This window comes from Falco naumanni, chromosome 6, assembly GCF_017639655.2.
Source record: "Falco naumanni isolate bFalNau1 chromosome 6, bFalNau1.pat, whole genome shotgun sequence".
Lineage (NCBI taxonomy): Eukaryota > Metazoa > Chordata > Aves > Falconiformes > Falconidae > Falco > Falco naumanni.
Genome location: NC_054059.1, coordinates 82,298,049 through 82,319,165, shown reverse-complemented (window position 1 = coordinate 82,319,165; position 21,117 = coordinate 82,298,049). Strand labels below are relative to the sequence as shown.

At 41.8% G+C, this 21,117-nt stretch overlaps 1 protein-coding gene across 4 annotated transcripts in view; it reads left to right on the top strand.

The window, feature by feature from the left end:
* Positions 1-21,117, top strand: part of PKHD1 (PKHD1 ciliary IPT domain containing fibrocystin/polyductin) — a 275,282-nt gene that overhangs the window by 220,855 nt on the left and 33,310 nt on the right. The window contains exon 61 of one of the 4 annotated variants that reach the window (XM_040598037.1): positions 15,359-19,524. The exons of the other annotated variants lie outside the window; for them this stretch is intronic. Within the exon in view, the coding sequence (XP_040453971.1) occupies positions 15,359-15,387 (29 nt within the window). The 3' untranslated portion in view covers positions 15,388-19,524. Of the gene's footprint in view, positions 1-15,358; positions 19,525-21,117 lie in introns of those variants that run through there. 4 annotated transcript variants of the gene reach the window in all.

The following is a 21,117-nucleotide window of genomic DNA, read 5'->3' as shown; positions in this document are numbered from 1 at the left end:
TTTGCTTAGCTCCAGTGGGAGGCAGATGTGCTGATGGTTTTTTGAAAAGCAGTCTCTTTTTTCAGGTGCCTTTCTTTGAGAGGGTTAGGCTAGAGTTTGGAGGGGAAGAAAATTAAAAGAAGAAAAGCTGCTACAGTTGTGAGTATCTAGAAGAGAAGTCAGGGTGGCCTTGGGTCTTTTGGAAAATGACTGTATGAATGTTCCCTGGGAAAAGAATATGTCTAACTCTTAAATAACTTCACTAGGAGTTGGATGTCAGGCACCCAGCTCCCTGTGTCACTCTAGAATTCTCAGTCTCTGACTTGGAGTGTCTGGGGAAGGCACCTGGGATCTGCAAAGGAAAAAGGTGAAGCCTAAGATCAAAGGACAATAAATACTTCTGGTTTAGTCCTTGAGGTTTCTTGCAGCCACCACCGTGTCCAAGTGCTTTCTCCACAGAGCAGCTTCCTCCCACCAGTTAGATGGTTCCAAGAGCTCAAACATATTAGCAGAAGCGTGATAGAAGGCCTAGGAGAAAAAGAAGTTTCGAAGTGAGAAGTTAAAGCGTACCACCAGCTGAGCAATCTGATTGCTGGATTGCTTGAACTGTTAAGAGCAAAACTCTGGCATGCAACTCCTTTTTGTCCTAGTAGCCCTAGTAGTGCCTCAGTCTGTGCATTTGCAGCTAAGAGCTATCATACTGTAAAAATGGGACTAGAGACCCTAGGCAACATCATACAGCCAGCGATTAACCTGTTGTGAGGAACTAAAGCCCTGAAAGTAAAAGAAAGGGTGGGAGGGGAAGCTGAGGCACAGCCCAGTCTGTGGGTTTTGAGCAAGTCCATGGCAGAGCCAGAAGCCTTACCGTGGCTGGTCTGGACTTGGACACAGGGCTTTCCTCTCCATCCTCCAGCGCTCCCAGAGTGAAAGTCCTCATAATGTAGCTTCAGACCCCTTTCCACAGGTTAGCTGATTCATGGTTAACAGGTCAAATAAGGTCCACCTTTGCATGGAAACGGCACAGCCTTATTTTGCCAACCGGGACTGACAGGGGAACACTTTGTGTTGCAAGGAACAAGGCAGCCAGCACCTTCGGGAGGCTCTTTGCTTGAGTAAGAGTTTATCGCTTTCTGACTTGGTGTGTCTCTTTAAACCACCAAAGTGTTAGTGCCTGCAATGTCAAGCACTGGAAGGTTAAATCAAAGTTAAATTGTTGCCGCAAGAACATGTTATATTCCTTTTCTTTGCTCTTCATGTTACAGAAATAACATATTACCACCGCAACAGCTCGGGCAGAAGGGAACTGAGCTGATCTTGTGGTTGAATTATGAAGTCAAGCTATAAAAGCCCTAATCTAAACTGTGGGATAATGAGATGTGAGAGGATTTTCTGAGGTCCACTGCTGATCACATCATGTTTGTTTAGTAGGATGGGAGTGTTTTCACTGAGATAAAAGCATAGATTTCATTGAGAGAAGTTTCAAAACCAACCTTCAATACTTTAAGCCACGGTGATTTAATGGGACATGAACAAGCGTTTTTTAAGCCATTCTGAGGTTTTTTGCACTACCTAAGCTATATGTGGGAATAACGTTGACATGTCTGTCTTTGCCAATGTTATCCAATGGGATTTGAGAAGTGTTTTTTCCTTATATTTTCTTTTTCAATGATGCAGTCAAAAATCCCTCTAATTCAGAGGACGAAACCCTGCACCTATGAACTCAATGTCTGTGTTGACACAACTCTCAAAGAAGCATCTGTGGAGAAACTTAGGGCTCGATGAGCTCCCAGATCCATCCACCTTTCACCCCCACAAAGACCACACAGGTGGATGATTGCAATATAGAAATACCTGCTGTCACCCATGGACAGCCAGTTCATGTGTGCCTCGCTGCCTGTGAAGCTTTCAGGCAGACCAAGGCTCACCCCATCACATGTGCTCTGAAAGTTGATTTTCCCTTGTTCCTGGGGCCTATAATTGCTCGTTTATAGCTGCTGTGGGCTGTGAGTCAGGTCTTGAGGGAGACCTTGTGGTGCGCTAAGGAGAAGGCATAGATGTGTCTTGAATGTCATGGTTAGAGTTACATTAGCTTGCTTTTTCAAAGACATTCAAAAATTCAAATATTTCTTTTTTTTGAAAAAAATTCAAAGAAATTAAAAAAACCTCAAAAGAGTCATCTTGCTTAACTGAAATAATTTATCTCACCCTAAAACTGGTGTCTAAGATGCATAAATTTCCCTTTCAAGGTGTTGATCTCTCTCAGCTGAAGGAGCCAAGCCTGGACTTAGATGCTTGTGTCTAAGCATATAAACATGTAAACTAGATAAGAAACCAGACCTAGGCGACTCAAAAATAATTGCATAGAGTATTGTCTATGTGGTCAGTGGAGATGTTCTCTGAACTGATTTTCTAAGTCTCCATCATAATTTAGTTGATGAAAATACAGCAATACAAAACTATGGCCTTCTAAACATGGCACTAGGCATCAGGGCTGGGTTTTACAGTGAGATCTAGAAGAAAGCTTCATCCACCTTTGATTGAAATATCCTGATAGTAGGGAGTTGTCATTAAAACCTTGCCAGACCCACTGTTAGATCTCTGATCTAGCAGATGATGTGGAAGAAAAAGTATATGGGTGATATAGCAGTTGTTCTGATTCTTTGCCTCAACCATTATGTTGTGTGTTTATGGCCTCTATGTTTTGTGTAGTATATCAATACCTAGAGTTGTTTCATATTAGTTTCAGGGTTTTAATTTTAAATCTTTTACAAATCTCTGAGATAAAATTTCAAATTTTCCAGTTTTACCTAGAAAAAAGCTATCTATTTTGATTTCACATGCAATTTTGAGTTTTCATTTTTGGTTTTAAAGGAACTTTTTCATCTTTGTTTCCTTTGTCATTCTTTTTTTTCATTGGAAGTAATATTAAATGGAATACAAAGATAGCAGTCTCACAAATACTATTTGAAATTAGATAGTGATGATTTTTAAATACTTTGTTAGAAAAATCAGGAAATTGAATATTGATGTGAATTTTTTCAATTTTCTGAGCTAGTAGATGGTCTTATGAGCATGAATAATTGGGAACTGTCATTTCCTATGGCTTTTCCTTTTGTGACTGATTGATGTTGAAGAAATCAAAAGCTCTGAAAGAAGCTTTTTCAACAGCTTAAGGACTTGAGGATAGAAGGGTTTTGCAGTCAAAAGACATTTCTAAGATTTCTCCTCTAACCCCTTTAAGTGAAGGTGTTGAGTGAAATAAAAAATGCTAGGATACATGAAGGCATGGGTAGAGGGACACATGCATAGTGCGACTAGGTAAGTCTTGCCTCCACAGGAAGCCTAGTAAAAAATTTAATTTTCAAATAAGAAGAAAAAAAATAAATTAAAAACCCCCTAAGCTTCAAGTTACCCGTTTTAAAAGAAGAGAGCCCATCATATCCTAGAATAAGAATGTGCCTTTGTTTTTGAAGGACTGACATGCTGTTTCTGACCTACGTGTGCTCCTGACCCCAGCACTGTCCTTCCTCCTGTTTTACAAAGCTGAAATTACACATTGTGTTAGAACCCAGTATGACTACGCTTCAAAATGAGGTGACTTTCCATCTGCAGAAGTGTCAGAAGATCTAGTTTTCAGTCTGTTCCCAGCCACAGAGCTGGCTAGCAGACCTAGCCATATGTCTGCCTTGACCCCAGGGATATCGGAAGGAAACCTCACAGTGGGTTAGAGGCATGCAGGTTCACTTACACCTTCCTGAATCCACAGGAAACAGAAATCATCCATATCAGGGAGTGTCCAGATGTACAGCAGCCAAAGGGAGCAGAAGTACCTTGCTTCAAGCCTTTATTTTATTCACCCAATGTGTCTCTGCTCTCATCAACCCTCACCGAGGCCATTAACTACAGTTTTCCTCCCATCAAGGAGGCAGGCTAATTCAAAGTCGAATTTTAAATAGATTGGATCATTGCAGCAATGCATTGAGTTGATGGGTGGAAACTGTAGAAAGCTCCTTCTGTTGCCATCACACTTACGTAAAAGTTGAGTAGCATTAAAGAAATCTATTCCCCATTTTGTAAACTGATACCATTTTTAGTTTGTCTGTAAAATACTGCCAAAACTACCCTAAGTGTGTGTATTAACTGAACATGCACACAATGTATCCTGTGTTTGTAATACCTGAAATAAAGTGTGCATCCTGCTGTCTTTGGTGCACAGACCACTGAAATAGTGAGGCCACCTCCTTCTTTTCTCCTGCTGCCACTATTCCTTTGGTCACTATCACCCCCCTGCAATCCAGTGATCTAAAAAACAAGAACTGGCGGTGACAAAGCATCAGAGGGAGGCTAAAATCCGTGTGGCATGTGACATAGAGAAAAGGTCACATTGCCCTGCATCAGCCCTCTCTTAAGTCAAGTTAATTAATGGTTCTTTTTTTTTTCTAATTCAACTGGATGGGCCTCCAGGCAAAGTGCTATTTGTAACAGCACCACATTCTGGAGTCACCCAGCCTGATGCTGCCATGCCCCTGCATGTCCTTACGTCTTCAGGCCAGGAAGGATCAGCCCAGCCCTCCACTCACTTTTCAGGTGTGCCTATTGCTCCCAAGACACCTGGCAAAGAGTGATTATGAGCCTGATCTAGGTGACTTGCCATCGAAAATCCAAAGGCTAACATGAGCATCATGGAGCAAAGCAGACAGAAGATGCAAAGTCTCAAGTGAGAGGCCACAATAATTTCAGTCTTCTCTGTTGTGGACACACAACGGACTTCTGTCCACAGCAGAAAAAAAGTCACTGGTGGAGCATCAAAAGAGGGAGGGAGTAAAACACAGGGCCAAGATGTGTGCCTGGTCCTTGTGAGGGCAGCTCCCAGGCTGGGCAGCAATATCTACCTCTTTCATCAGTTCTGCCTCCACCTTGGCTGGGAAGTGTGCTTCTGCCCTGTCCCTCGTGTGCTTGTACACAGATGTATGTTGGCTGAAGTGCTGTGCATGACACTGGACCCACTTGGGGTCCTGTCGAGAGGGCTGTCCTCATGCTCCTCTTGTTCTTGCTCCCTGTGGGTGCATTTACATCCAGCCCCAGCCCATGCTTCTGACTCCTCCTGGCATTCATGGCTGCTGTGGATCAGCCCTGTCTGTCTCTGAGCCTGTGCTCAGAACAAACCTTTCTGTGCACACCATGCTGTATGGTCAAAAGAAAACCTAAGAGTTTTCACAGTTCTTACCTGTGGGTGAGGCAGCCAACAGATTGTTCTCTCCAAAAACCACTGGTACCAGAGTCCTGGTGGTGTAGCCATGTCTTATCTCATCCCACTCTTCCTCCTGTATTTGCTCAGTGTGTCTGTAAGAAGGATTCCCACCCCTATTTTTTTTCTGTGAGGCTTTATGCATGCACATTTCACTCACCATTTCTCAGCACATCCTGATTAGAGGGATGCCCGTGCGTGATGAGTTCAGGAGAGGGCTTACTTGATGGCATCGCGCATCAGATTATTTCCCACAGTTACATGAGGCCATAACCTCACTGAACTCAAAGATTATGACTGACTATTGGAGACCAGAGTTGGACTCAGCTGCATCAACCCAGAGTAGAGACAGGAAATTATTCCCAGGTTTTCTCCTGTGGTGACTCCAATTGTCCCAGATCCATCCTCTCTGTATTAATTAAGGTGCAGTGGGCAGGCTTGTCTCTCTTCAGCTGCTGTCAATCTGCTGCTCATTTCCAGCAGGGAGATAACAGCTAGGAGGTGACTAGATTGTCCCTTCCTTCTTTTCCACTCAGTTTGAGGTCTGGTTTTGCAACAAACAGAAGGCACACAGCAACAACTTCGAGTCCTGCCTCACTAATCACGGTTTTAATAATCACTTCAGATTGTTTTTCTCCACTTAAAATACTTCTCTAGTCCAAGAAAACATCAGCTCCAGCCTTGTAAAAAGCTAAGTGAACAGTAATTGTTTGTTTGAAACAAGTACGCCACAAATTGGAAAGATCTAAGTGTGAAAAAATTCAACAGCCTCCAAAAATGCCCAGAGAAGGCCAAATATTTCAAACAATGTCTGCTTGATCTTTGCCTGTAGGGGTGAATTCTTCTCTCGAAGGGGCTTGGCATTAACACTGGCTGTAGGTTTCCCTGTTAATTTCCTCAGGCTCAGGACACCTCTCTAACTGATGTGGCCTGCGCCCTCTGTTAAGTTTTGCAGTGATCACAGCAGCGCTCTCCGGGGGGAGATGTTAACGTGGGTAGGGGCTATGCCTGCGCTAAGATAAATCAAGTGATGCCAGGCCACAGACATGGAAACGCAATCCTCTGCTCTGCGGAAATGCTTACAAGAGCCCCCAGCACGCTTTTGCCCTGGGACAATTAACACTCTCCCAGACAGTTTTTGGGTGCAGTCTGGGAGTTAATGTGTGCCAAGGAACATTCCCAGTTAGCCTGTTGGATGAATCCATCCTGGTTTTAAAGATGAGATTGTTTAATAGATGAATGGAGCCAGACCATGTCAGTTGGCCTCGGTGTCTGGGAATACTCCTGGGCACATTTAATTTACTAGTGAAGACATAGCCAGAATGTCTCTTCAGGACCATCCATTACTTATATATCTGTGTTGAATTCAATGTTTTTTGTGCTAGTCTGATTGTATCCCACTGCCTCTGGTTTTAAAGCTCTTATTTTTTTTCTTTTGGCTGCTGTAGCTGATGTGGGACATGATCTGCTGTCTTCATAAATCTGCGCTGTGTGGGTTTACTCAGTATTCAAAGATGCCCAGATTCCGAGAGCTGCTGCACTTTTTTTCCCACTCTGAGATGATTAAGCAACCTTGATTACAAGCAATTAAAAAGGCATCCTTTCTCTTTTGTAGCCTATGTATTAAATTTCTTGAACAGTTTTTTTTGTTCTTTTCTGATTTTTTTACGTTCTCTCTCATGTATTTGGATAGTCACCACAGTAGTTGCTGACTCCATAGGAGTATGGTTAGGAAAATCCTTCTGGTGGATACCTCATTTTTAACTCTACCAGTGCCTCGTGTGTTCCTGAGCTGCTTGAAGTGGGATATGTCTCACAAGAACAGCGGGGGAGCACAGTGGTATGGTTCTCCACAGTGTGGTTGCAAAGATCTCAAACCTTCTGACTACCTCTGTGCTGGCAAACTACAAAGCACCAGAGCCAGTTTTATGGTCCTGGAGCTAACTCTTGGTGTGGCCACATGTATAATTATCAAAATCCCTTATCCTCCAGACCAGATGTGTTGTGTCCAAACTGGGATGGTCACAAATCACATTAACCTTCAGGCAGCTCCTAGGCACTGTTTCAGTCAGTGTTAGTTGACCTAAACAAAAAAACATGCCAAGAATTGTCCTTGGAATTTAAAATATGTGTGACTGAGTACCAGGGCTAAGGCATAAGACTTCGCAAGTGTAGACATAGCCTCAGTGTATCTCTTTTTAAGGCTGATGGAAAACGTCTGTGTCGTATGGGACACAGAAGGTAGAGTTGAGCCTGGAAAATGTATGGTTATAGCTTTTAGGAGTTTTCAGCGTGGGCAGCATGTTTAACATGCCATCCCTACCCCAACCCCAGATGAAGAAATGTCTCTGGCAGTTCAGACATTTATTCTGTTTGTATTCTGTCTTCTGTGAAAGAAATAAATCCAAAATCTCAGATGTTGTTCTGGCTGCAGTGTTCATAGCTAGGTTCTGAGATGTTTTGTCCCTCTTCAGTCCCCACTGGCATCACTAATTTTGAGAGTGATTCCCCATTCTTTTGGGAAAGGTTTCGTGGCTGGAACTAGAAGGTCTCTGAAAGGTTACAGTTGCCCTCAAATCCTTCTTATTGATCTCTCAGGTATGGAATAAAAGCAAGAGCATTAACAAACAAAAAGAAAAGAAAAAAAACTCCAAACCCAAACCCCACAACCCTGAGGAAGGAATAGAAATGGCTGATTGATGCCTTTATCTTCTTACAATGATTTCTGTTGGTGAGGGCAGGGAGAAGACAGATTTGGGGAGTACAGGAGATGCTTGGACAGTCTTCAAAATAGTAGTTTTCATTGATGACTCTGGCTCAAATTGTATGTAAAGGCAGAACCAGAACTAATCTAGTTCACAACATATTCTATAAAGAGACTTCTTGCTTAAAGTGGAGGGTCTTTACACTTTTTGTTAACCTCTTTTCACTAATTATTAAGTGGACAGAATTGATATCTCTATTTTGGTGTTTATTCACAAACTTACAGTATATGGTTTAGGATTACCTAGGAAAATATTAACCATCTGGGCTTGAATTATGTGAAGAATCTGATTAACAAACCAGACTGTAGCTGTCAGGTTCTTGAAACCTTTCTTCCAGCAGTGGGAAAAGGTGAAGTGCCATGCTGGGTTTGAGAGCTGGACCTGGTGTAGGTACACCCTTAGTCCCTCTCGGGCTCAGTTCCTAAGAGGTAAATCCCCCTTTCTCTTCCTACTCTCTTTCAACTTTAAGTCATCTGAGGAGTATCTCCCTGTCACCTTTTTCAGAGCATAGCAAAGGGGAACACTATCTTTGTAGACCCCTGGCCGTAACACTTTCCAGGCAGATAATCTTAAACCGTTCTTGCTCCAGACCAGCACTGTCAGCTTGCACAGATAAGCAGAATGGTCACTAAATGGTCACGTAAAGGCTGTTTTGGTTAAACACGGGGTGCAGGTCTCCCCTGATCATACTGTTTGGTACCATGATGGCCGTTAGTGCCTGGAGTTACAATGTGGTTTGTGGTGCCTCAGAGATGCGGTGCAGGCTTTGATGATACAGATCTGATCAACATCCATATGCCCCTTAGATGCCTGCTGGATGCTTGCACAAAGGTCAGACATCTTTAGTGCTCTCCCAGAAGGTTTTTAATGGAGTGAGCTGCTAGCTTTTATCCTTTCTCATAATTTTATGAGGCAGAATCCCCCCTCCCCCAGGCAACCAGCCAGCCTGCCACTAGCTATTCACTTTAAAATTATGATGAAGCTTGAAATAAAACACAGCCACGGACTGAACCCACTAACCCTCAGTCCAAAGGTATTAAGGCTGCTGGTTGATAGAGACAATATCTAGTTCTTAGAAATGTTTTGCTTCTAGCACCCTGGATGATTAGGAAGAGAGGACTAGGCAAAAAAGATAATGATTCTGTATTTGCTGTGGAAATGGCAAGTGCAATTAGAATTGCCAACTGAGTTGTGATCAAAATTCTGATTAATTACTTACTGCTATTTCACAGAGAATAAATTAGTGCGTATCTAATTGGCGTTACTGAAATGTATTCTGTGCCTCACTTGCATAAATTAAATGTAAAGAACAAATCTAGTGCATGTGTATGAGAGAGAGAGAGAAATAGAGGGAGTAAAAGAGAATGCACGATCCTGGGCAAGATCCTAGTGATGTAAATCAGGACGGCTCCAGTGAAGTCTCTGGATGGTGAGGCTCAGACCCAGGATGCTAAAAGAGGGACTTTGATTTGGGTGTTTGCTGAGAGTCTGTGCTATATAAAAGAGGAAGACGGACTAGAGGATCACAGCAGCCTTTCTTCTAGTCTTATCAAATCTCAGTCTATCAAAACCAGTCACAGCAGTATAAAATCCTATTTTCAGCTTGTGATGCCATGGCACCAACCCCCACCATACTATCAGAGACTTCCTATCATACGATTTTTGTTTGGTTATTTATTTCAATTTCAGATCTGCACATGCTCTAGGCACATATACAATAATGGCAATTACACGTTGTACAAAGCACATCAATAATTTTAGTATGAAAAAGAAGGAAAATGCAGAGCTATGATTCCAGTGCTTTAATCGGCAGGACCACATTATGTCAATGGAGTGGGGGGACAGAGGACTGATTAGATAAATTCCCCCTTGCAGTTCCAGCACCCAACACTGAAGTGCCCACCATGTTCTGAAAAAGAAATGTTTGCATTAAAAATGTATCTGCATTTATTTTCCCTCTGGTGTCTTTTTGGGTTTTTTTCTAACAAACAAAATCTTATGGAAAAGAAAAAAAACCCCACATCCCTAGACTGGAGCTTTGGCGGTACAGTTGCTCTCTAAAAAGAAATCAGTGTGGTACCTCGGCGGAGAGGGCTGCCAATGTTGGTGGTGATTAGCTGAACATCCCCCTCCCTACTGCCCCTCAATTAACTTCTATCCTCCAAGCAGAAATGGGAAGATGTTGGCTGAAGTGGTGAAGCAAACAGACCCTCCCATTTTGCTGATCTGTGGATTTTACTGTTACCTGGAAAGGAGTTATTTTCCTAAGCAGGGGTCTAGTTCTGCCTGCATACTGTAGGTGTAGCTGCGCTGAGTATAAAGGGTCACCCCAATACCTCCCAAAATTGCAATGAAATCAAGCAGTTATATGAATTGCCTTGCAGTGCCTTGCCATCATGCTTGCCTTTCCTTGCCTTTTGTCTATCCTCATTATAGTGGCATGGAAGTATATGTTCTAACCATAAACTATTCTTTTTTATTTTGTAATCTTTTCATAACAAACTGCCGTCCCACCTCTCAAACAAATATTTCACTTCTGCCCACTTGAGTATGAAAGGGCACAGCCATCACCAGTCAGTTGTAATGATGTTCTTTCTTTTTCTCTCTTCCTATCTCTGCTTCTCTTATCTCCATAATCTTCTTTTCTTTGTCTCCCTCCCACTCCAGACAGCTTTATTAAATTCAGATCTCTTCTTCTGAGGCCTCTGTGTCTGGTCTCCCATTCTACGGGAGCCGCAGAGAGCAAAAGAAAGAAAAAAAAGTCAAGTTTCCCTCCTCCCCTGGATGTCCTTGGCAGCACAGGGATCCTTTACACAGCACATCCTTCCGGTTGGGTATTCAGGTTACTGACTGCAGTGCTGCCAGAATTATCAAGCCTTTTTGGACCTCAGGGAAACATAATGTCCAAGGAAAGGTGAATTCATTTTTGACAACCAGCAACATGTGCTTGAACATAGTGTGCCACACTTTGGGGCAGGATCCGTGTTGGAAAGTGAGATCTCTGCTGAAGGCTCTTCCCTAGGGAAATTATACATAAACAGAATTCCAGTGGCTTTTATGGAAAGTGGTTATAACCCAGATGTCTTGACAAGGCAGCACAAATTTAGAACTGGACCCATTTTCTACTTGCGGGTTTAGTCTTAGTACTTAGCACTCACTCAGTACTTAGTGTGCTCTGACAGTGGAACGAACCTTTCCGCAATCTGGGAGCTGATAGATGCTCTGTGATGGCCCAAACCAGCAGAAAGGCCCATGCGGGTTCCTGCTGAGACCCTGCCAGCTCCAGCTTTTCAATTGGTATGCCTAGAAAATGAAATATATTCTGATATTTTTGATGCCATGAAATATATTCTGATCTTTTTGATGCCATGGAATAAACAAGTAAAAATCATGTTTGTGCTCACCTTATGTATCTGTCTGGCAATGCTGGAGTTATACCAAAAAAACAGAGACCCAAAATTGTCCATACTGGCAATTCTTTTCATAAAAGTTAGATAATATGGACTATTATGCGTGAAGGGCATCCTTTAAATACCGCAGGATGCCCGAGTTAAGCAGCCTTTGGGAATCCTATACTGTTCTGCCTGTCTTAACTCTGTTTTCAGTGCACTTTTTTCCCTGGTGCTAAAACACTAAAAAATCTCAAAGAAACAAATCTGCTTGATGCACCTGCCTGGTTTCCTGTGCACAGCTAGTGTATTCCCACATGATAGCTTTGAATGAAATTTTGTAGCAGTTGAATATTTGTATGCTTAACCACATATTCAGGGCAATGATAAATAAATACATAGTACCCTAAAACTGAAATTCTCAAATAATGCTATTTTCTGTCATGTTTTAGGGCTTGAGCATAAGGTAAGCACCCTCAATAACATTTTTTTCCCCCCCCCAGCAGTTTGGAGGATTGCCTCTTGTAGGAATGAAGCTTTTATAATTTTATTCTCAGATAAGGTTAAAACATCAGCTGTTTTATACTGGCCTAAGCATCAAGCTGTTATCAAACAGACCACCTGAGGAAGTGGGCTGCTGGGGATGTGTTGTAACCATCCAAGCAGAGGCACCCAAACCTTTGCAAGCTCAACCACCAGAAACTAGAGGGAAAAGCAGAGAACAAATGGCCTTCGGTTTTAGTCCCTTCAAGCACCGTATGATGGGCTGTTACTTCTCTTTTCTGTTTCCCGTTGCGGGCTGGGATGTTTTCAGACTAAAGTCCCCGTAACCTGAAACCCAGCCATCATTTATGGCAGTACCCTGTGCAGCATGGTTAATAAATAAAAAGTTAAGAAAAATAAAAAGACAACCTTTCCACTATTAACAAAAGACTCTTCAAAGCTATTCTTTTGCTCTGGGCTTTTACAATAATAAGCTGAAAAAATACATTAGAGAGCAGACTCCTTTCTAGCCACTTCATATTTCATTTTGCCTCTCACTTGTCTATTTATTTTCACGTCTTTCCTGATTACTTCTCAATTGTAGAAAGACAACATTAGGCACAATGAGTTTTAAATATACTCCCTGGCCAAAATAACTCCAAGGGCTGTCTGAAATTTCAAACGGCTCACTAGTAAGTCTGGAATAAAATGCAAAGGGAGTAATGCCTACTAGTTAGAGCAGGACAGTCAGGACTGGGTGGGTGTTTGCAGTGGTCCACCAATGTAAGGGTGTTTTTTTTTTTCTCCATGAGCACCATTCCATACAACCTGGATCACTGTGACTCCAAGTTCATTCAGGTTTACATGAAGATGAAGAACATTGGTAAAGTATAAGAGATGCTCCAGCTCCGAATCTCCTCTTTCCCTGTTGGAGCTGTCCAGAAGACTTTGATAGGACAAGGCTTTGGACTACCTGAAACAAGCACAAATGAGTGTAACAACTATTTATAAAAGTAAGCCTCAAAGCTTCTTCAAACAACCTTGCAAGTGTGTAAAGTTATGTATGAAAGTGTCACTAAGGTCACAGATCTTCAAATAATTTTCAACTCTAGCAGCTTCTTTGGACTTACTCTAATTTGGGAGTTTTACCCTAGTAAACATATAAACCCCTAAAATGTAGATATACTATGATTTATGATAAAGCCCTCAGAAACCTGATCTGACTTTGTATTTAGCCTTGCTCTGAGCAAAGGGATGAAATGAATGCCACCAGGAGATCTCTTCTGGCCTATTTTTCCCTAAGATTTAGCATAGGCATTGCATTTTTGGACTATGCTTACAGTCACTTTTGATTTTCTTGTAAGTGGTGTTTGAAATCAGCCTCCTTCTATCCCAGCAGCTGTGTTGGTTCCAGAGGTTAGGGGTTAGTTTCTTAGGCTCTCTTTGCATTTGCTTAGATGTCTCGTGTGAGAAGTTCTCTGTTTCTGTGCTTTCCAAGGTGTTTTGCCCAGTGCCCTCTCTGTTTCCTACGTGAGCTGTACTGCTCAGAGCATGGGCTGCAGTGTGACTGTACCAGGTACAGGTGGAAGCATCTGGATCCAGCGGCTTCACCATCGTAGCTATCAAAGCCAAATGCAGAGTTTAATCTTTTTCAGGGCCTTTCTCAAAAATTTGTTGGCAGCCTGCTTAGATCTGCCAGGAGTAGAGGAACTTTCTTACTTATTTTCTAGATTAACATGGCAGTGGCTTAATCTCTCTTCTTTCTGTCTTTTCTCTTGTTCATAACTGGAGAAGATGGTTGCTTTAGAGGGATGTACAGAGCTATCATTTCCCACTTATTTCAGAACACCTATTACCCTAGGTGTCCCGCAAGCCTCGTTAGCTACATCATTAAGAGTTGAGCTCATTTCACCTAACTTCAGCTGTCCAAATTCAGGCCTTCAGACCAAGGCTGTCTAGGTTTCCCACATAGCCAGTAGAGACAGATACCTCCAGAAGTGACACAATCCATCCAAAGGAAAGCCGGAATGAATGACCCTCTAAAAGTCTCTCTCCTCTCTCTCTCTAATGATTATTGTCTAGATGAACAGCTTAGACTAGACAATTAGCTTAGACTAGATGCTTAACATTTAGGCAGCTAAAATTAATGTGATGAATGCCATTCTGTGTGCTCAGATAATGACTCTAGCCTTTGTATCTCAAATTTTAGCTCTTCAATATGTTTTCATAGGTGTTCAGATTCTGCGCTATGCTTTCAGATTAATTTTGTCTTCTAAGGCTTAAAATACTTACCTCCCATTACTGTTCATTGTCATAAATATGTCATGGTATAATATAGCTGTCTGTACCTGTAATAGAATCCTTCTGCTTTAAGATTCAACTCCATAGCCCATACAGGACTAATATTGCTGAAAATCACCCTAATAATGTCACAGGGACTCTTGTGCTTGCGAACCTTTCTGTCATGAGCACAGGCTCTATGACTGTACCTTCAACCAAGGCAGGCACAAATAAGATTTTAACAGGTTTTATAACTTACTTGGGCAAAGAAAGAAAGGAAGAATGAAAATGAAGGCAAGGCTGCTGATAAAAATGATACCGGAGGCATTGGGCAGGATGGGCAGAGAGCTCAAGAAGCCACTTCACCCATCCATTTGCTCCAAAGTGATACCTATAATTAGAACACTCCCAAAATAAATTAATATAACCTGCTAAAAAACTTCTTCAGTTGTGTTAGATCCACCAGGTTCCTATTCAGTTGGTTTAAAAGCCTTGCTATTAACTTTTTTCTTTTTTAGTGGAAAGATGTTTTTCTAATTTCTAATTTAAATGTCCCTGGTTAAGATACCTTATTGAGTTCTCTCTGCATTGAACATGGGAAAACAACCTTCTTTCCTAATAATTTTTATGAAGCTTCTATAAACTAATAATACCCTTTAATATACTAATTGAAATGTTTGCAGTCTTTCTGGGCTGAACTTGGGATATTTGAAATACGTTTGTTTAAATGGCATATCTGGTGGAAAAAAGGCTTTTCAGTAATACAGCTTTACAGAAAAATTTTACATGGTCCAAAAATTTTATAAGTTCTCCAGTAAAGCTGAAAACATACTAGAATTTTGCTATTTAGTCAATTTTTTTGATTTGTTAATTAACAAAAAAAAAAAAGGGAAAATATTTTATGGCGAATCCTGAACTTTGTTCTGCCCTCTCCTTCACTTATGTCTTCTTTTTAAGCTTAATGTCTCATTAAGCTTTAAAGTCTCATTTTTAAGCTTAATTCTAACACAACTACTTCCAAAATCTGCAGGTATTTGGCATTTTCCTTCTGGTCCACTTTTAATGGAAAATTGTTTGGTCTCTTTATGAGTCTGTTCCCAGGACCAAAGAACTGTTCTCATTGGGAAGAAATGATAATAATAATAGTAAAGTGGAGTTCCCTGCAAATTTTATTTCGAGGCAGTTCATTTTATCCCCTTACTTTATTTTTGCAGAAGAAAAGGATGATTTGTCTTTGCAGTGACTGCAGGCCAAGGAAGGAAAGAGAAGCTGAGAACCTTCCCGTCCATAACAAAACCTGGCAACGATGGTCTTAATAGAGTTCAAGTTTATTTGACTAATTCTTTCATCACTTGTCAGAGAACATACTTTTGTTTGTGGTAACAAAACAAGCTCTTTCCTCTCCCATTTCTCCAGTGAGCAGCACAAGCACTTGTGTGGAGCACAAATTACTGCTAACCGTTATGATGTTTGCTGTCAAACTCATTTATTTATGCAACTGCTGTGGAAAGGCCTGGGGCCCATAAGCAACCCTGAAAGATTTCAGAGCCCTGGTGTGGGGTCATGAAAGGGAAAGTGAGGGGGAGGGTGAAACCTCCACTGGTTATGAGAAAGGAACTGACACAGGAAATGGTCACATATGGCACAGATTTATTGTGTCCGGGACTTCCCATTCAAAACTCATTATATCCACAGCTCAGAGCAGTGCATGGCACGGCCACATTCATTTTTAGGTCTGGCATTTGATGAAATTGCTGTTCTTCTTTCGGGTGGCAGTGGTAGTTTTATCATTCCTTGGCCAGAGAGATGGTGGCTGGAATTGCATTGGCAAAGGCTCTGCTGTCCACTGCCCCTCGCCTGGATGCTGAGCCCTGGGTATCAGTTTGGCTAAAGCTTTAGTCAACAGGACTGCCTGTCAGGAGGAGACAAAAATCCTTCTGGGCTTTAAATACACCTAAATGAAACCAGGATTATCCTTAGGGAGAAACATAATGGGAAAGGCTTTAGCAGTGACATGAGAAACAAATTGGTACTTGCAGAACAGCACTTTTTTTCAAAGGTGATATAATTTGGACCAAAAGATGTTTCTCTTTGTGTTTTTCTCTTTTAATTGTGTTTCCTGGGAGACAGGGTCCCTCTCACACTCAGCTATTGGTTCTTTGAATGACGGTTAGTGACTTCAAGAGGTTTGTGGGAATACTTGGTATTAACTGTTTCATGAGAGCATCTGGAAGCTCCAGTCAGGGTCCTGCATCTTATTTTGCAAGCTGCAGTACAAAAAGCCATTTTTCCCACCCCTTAGCTGTGTATTGGTAGCTGTCAGGAAGGCTACGTTGACCCGAAGTATCTCTCCCATGTTGTCCTATGAGGGTTGGTCCTGTCCTGGTCACCACAGCCCCATGCCACACTTTTGATTGCATTACAGTAGGGTTTAAGGTAATGACTCCTGCGTTCTCCTTCAATCAGGGTTACAGTTTAAGGGTGCTTAATTTACTGCACTTCTGCTGACTCTCTGAAAATTCACAGAATTATGAACCATAGATCAATTATGCTGTTTAATCCTTTTTGTCTCCATGCACAATATCATGTTGAGTAATGCTTCTTTTGTCACCATATTGGAGTTACTCCCGAAATAAGCTTTATAAGGAACTTTGTATTGTCAGGATGGTCAAAATGACTAAAGTTCCCTAATGCTGATGCAGACAAAAATCCTCCCGAATTGCGTCTTTCTGATTAAGATTAACAAAATGATGGACAAATTGCTCTGGGCCAGTGCTGACAAAAGCAGGAATGGGCCTGATGTCTACCTCAGTGGAGTCAAGCAGCACTGAGGTGGGGACACTGGAGCTTCCCAGTTACTCCTGCTACATCAACTACTCCAAACCCAGTTTGATCCCAAGCAACCCAGCAGCATTCAAGACAGTTCCTGGCCACTTCCAGAAATTAACACAAGCCAGGAGCCAGTCTGAAAGGGCAGTTTGGAGGTGGCCACCACCTTTTGGAGGGTCAATGACTTTAATACTATGGGTATGCCATGCCAGCTGCCCTCAAGGACAAGGAACTGGCCTTGGCACTGATTATTTTATTAGTTTTGATGCATGCAGTGCCATAGCAACTTGGTTCCAGCCTAGTCTTCTGGGCAGAGACAGTCAAGGTATTTCCAGATGTGGTCACCTTGCAGTGACAGCAGGGCATCTGAGAAGTTCTGTGGCACCATAAGTAACATCCCTTAATTCAAGCATGACACAAGGCCTGGGCTGGGACATCACACTAAAGGGTGCTTCAGATTTACTGACCTACCTCCTTTGAGAGGGCTCAAGATACTTCCCCCTGGCTAGGTTATTCTCCTCCCTGGCTTTTTGCAGCTTTGTGAGACAGGTTTGCTATTTTCTCTCAAAGACCACAGATGATCTCTGTGACTCAAGACGTTCCTGACCTCTAAATCACTGAAAACTTGAAGAACATTTTGGGTGAATATTGCAATATATATAGGTTTGTGCTTCGTTCCCATACTCTTTCTAGATGACTCTTTTTGATCACTGTTGGAGAGCATCCTGGCCTCAGTGGGTTTCTGGTCTCCCTTGTTAAGACTGTACTTGTGCACTTATGCTTTAAGCTCAAGAATGAGTTGTTACTATAGACTCTGGGAACTGGAAAACCTCAACATTTTTGTTCGTAATGTTGAAAGATATACTATTGTCTCTAACATATGTGCCTTACCTCTTAGGCATAGGGGAGCTCTGATGGGTTAGTGCTAACATAAAAATATATAACCATATGAAAGATGTGAATAATATTTGAATTCACAGCGAATAAATACTAGCAATGTGTGTGGCCGTATCAATGCATGCAAACAAGAAATGCAAGAACAAATTTTTCATTACTATGTCTGTTTTTCTCCAGATTTGTATGTGAAAGGGAAGGGCCAATGCAGATCCCGTGATGCATAATAGGAATGAGCTTATACTACAGACTTTACTTCAGTGGACACACTAATAACAGTCTTTTCTCTCCTTGGGCACCTACTTTTACACGACTTGTAGGAACATAGTGTCTTTGAATCCACAAATGTGACTGAAATTGGCCAGGGGGTTCAAAGTTTTTATGGAGGAACGATAAACAGGAGAGCAAAAATCCCACACAGTGTGATGTTATGAGACTAATTTCCTTCTAAAATAATTTTCTTTAACAGAAAGACTTAACAGCCTAAAGCAGTCATTCCATTTTTATGTACACAGTCCCTGCTCTCAGTATATATTTTTGTGTGTGTATCTCACACACGTACATATGTACGGAAGTACATGAGTAAGCACACGTGCCACCATGCATTCCTATGCATGTGTTCCCAACACACATCTTGTGAGAAACCCACCACAAATAAGTTACTTGACATTGCATATCTGTGTGTTAATCCTCTCTGGGAACACTGCTAAACCCAACTGATAGCCTTAGTTTGCAGTTGGTGGGATTTCTGAAAACGATGGGGAATGCCTTGTTTCATTATCCGCTAAAGTTGATGGGCTTGTTTTCACTTACCCACTGAAAGATTTGCAAGATTAGTGTCTGTAGAGTCATTGCTTTCGAAGGATGAGTGTGCAGGCATGAGGATCCTGTGCCAGGGATGAGGAGAAGTGAGGCTGAAATTATTTATGGGGAGCATCTGAACTCAAGAAACATAGAAAACCTTCTATATAGAAAAAACAAGTGACCTCAGAATAATTTACCTTTGCTAGATTTCTGAGCTCCTATTGCTGGGCCCCTATTTTTAATTTTTATTTATTTATTTATTTCACATTTGAGTGTCAGCAGGTCAAAAGGAACAGTTAATGCTGATGAATATTTTCCCCTCAGCAAAGATATGTGCTGGCCAGCCCAAGGCCAATGAATTGCAATTTCTAAACAATGTCCCATTCATCTCCCCTCCCCCTTCCTCCTCTACACGCTTTTATATTTTTGTAATTATAATTGTAGTTAAATTAGAAATAACTGACTGGCAAATCCAGTTGGATGGAAAGAAAATTGTGGGAGATTTATTTTATTTTGATAAAAAACTGACATTGCCTTTTGTTTTTGTCAAAAAAAGACTATATTTTTCCTTGTACCATGAATTGTGAAATCTATCATGAAATGGGTAAAAATTATTGAAGGAAATGGTGGTGTTAACCTGAAGGGGAAAATCATTAATGTTGATGTATTTCATTCAATTTTAAATGTAGAATTTATTTTATTTTATTTTATTTATTTGGCGTTGGGGAACTAGGGAAAAGGCAGGAGACTTGCAAAGGACTCTGTGTGCCTTTAAGTCAAAACATCTATTTTAAAAATACTCTTCCCTCCTTCCCTCCTGCTCCATTTTTCTAAATAAAAGATATGAGATGTTGTTGTTGGTGGTGGTTTTTTTCCTAAGCAAAGAGGACCCCCTCGGCGCATTTTTCTTTTCAAATGTGAAATGAGGTGGAAAATCCTCATTTCACGACAGGAAGGACAAATATTGACACAAAGTTAATATTTGTTGGGAGCCCTAGAAGCAACCTGAGTGCTAAAATCTCATATAGATATATATGTTTGTGTGTCTATGTGTGTGTGCGTGTGCATGTATATAATTAAATAATAAACTTCACTTGATGATAGGGGAAGCTGCAGAAAGCAAAGTCTGCTCTCTGACGCTGAGGAAATAGCTGCAGAGGGTGAACACACAGTCCCCACGTGTTATTTCTCTCCCTTTCTTGCACTGAGTAGGACATACACAAAGCATGTGCCCGTGCATGTACCTACCGCCCATGTGCCCTCTTCTTCTGCTGGGGTGCATGCAGCTCCTGGTGTGACGTTCAGCCTCACCCGTGCACACAGCGCTACAGATATGAACATCTTCTCCTTCTTTCCCACCCATTGGTAGGGTCCTCGGTTAACTCATGTATGCCAAGTGTGTCTTTCTCCCTGTCCCCCCCTTTTTTCCCCCCTCTCACACACGTGTATGTGCAAATGCACACACACACACGCACGCACACACAAATAGGACCTGTTTAATCTAATTTCACCCATTGCGGGGGGATGCTTCTGGAATTTATCACTGTTATTGTTCATTGCCAATGTAAATAGCACATGTCAGCTCAATATTCAGTGGTCACTCAGTATTTATTAAGTCCTGTCCACTCTGGCCTTTTTTAGAGGAAAGCCCCGGGGCAGATTAGCTGCTGGCCCTGACACGCCGTGTCACTTATCTATTCTCATTGATTATGAGAGTCAGCTGTGGCCAGGACTCACTTTTTCCTTCTCCTCTCAGACCCCTCTTACAAGCACCCCTGCTTGGATTTTCATGAGGAAATAATCAGATTAGGGCTTCAGTGACGAGTTCATATGGAGTTCTCTTTCTCCAATGTGCTACTAACTGAATAAACGTGTTTTGTGGTAAATTGTAAATGACATTATGATTACTAAGGCCAGCATGGGTTTCATTTAAAAGTGATCGAAATTGCAGGCTGCAGAAATTGTGACTGGCAGATAAGGCCATTTGGAAGGAGACAAGCAACGATGCGTGTGTGTCCATGTGCACGTGTGTGTGCGCAGGAAACCCAGCAAACCCAGTTTGCAAGGCAGGCAGGGCAAAGGAAAGTCCTGGGAAATCACAAAACATCAGCAAACCCCATTTGTAGACAAGAGAAATATCAGCAGGGAGAGATGGGATGTTTCCGGGAGAGCAGACAATGAGATCTGTCAGCCTTCGTGGGCTGGCTGCCTGCCGCAGGGTGCATCCTCCTCGCGCCCCAGGACAATGCTGAACATCTCCGTGTGCAGTGTTTCCACTTCTGCTTCTGAACGCAGTTGCCTCGCTCTCTCCCTTTGCCCCTAGCACATGCTGATAGCAAAATACTGACACTGATAAAGCAACAAAAAAAAAAACAACAACAAAAAAAAACCAACACGACAAACTAAACCAAAAGAAGAAAAAAAAAAACCCACCAAAAAAATATGA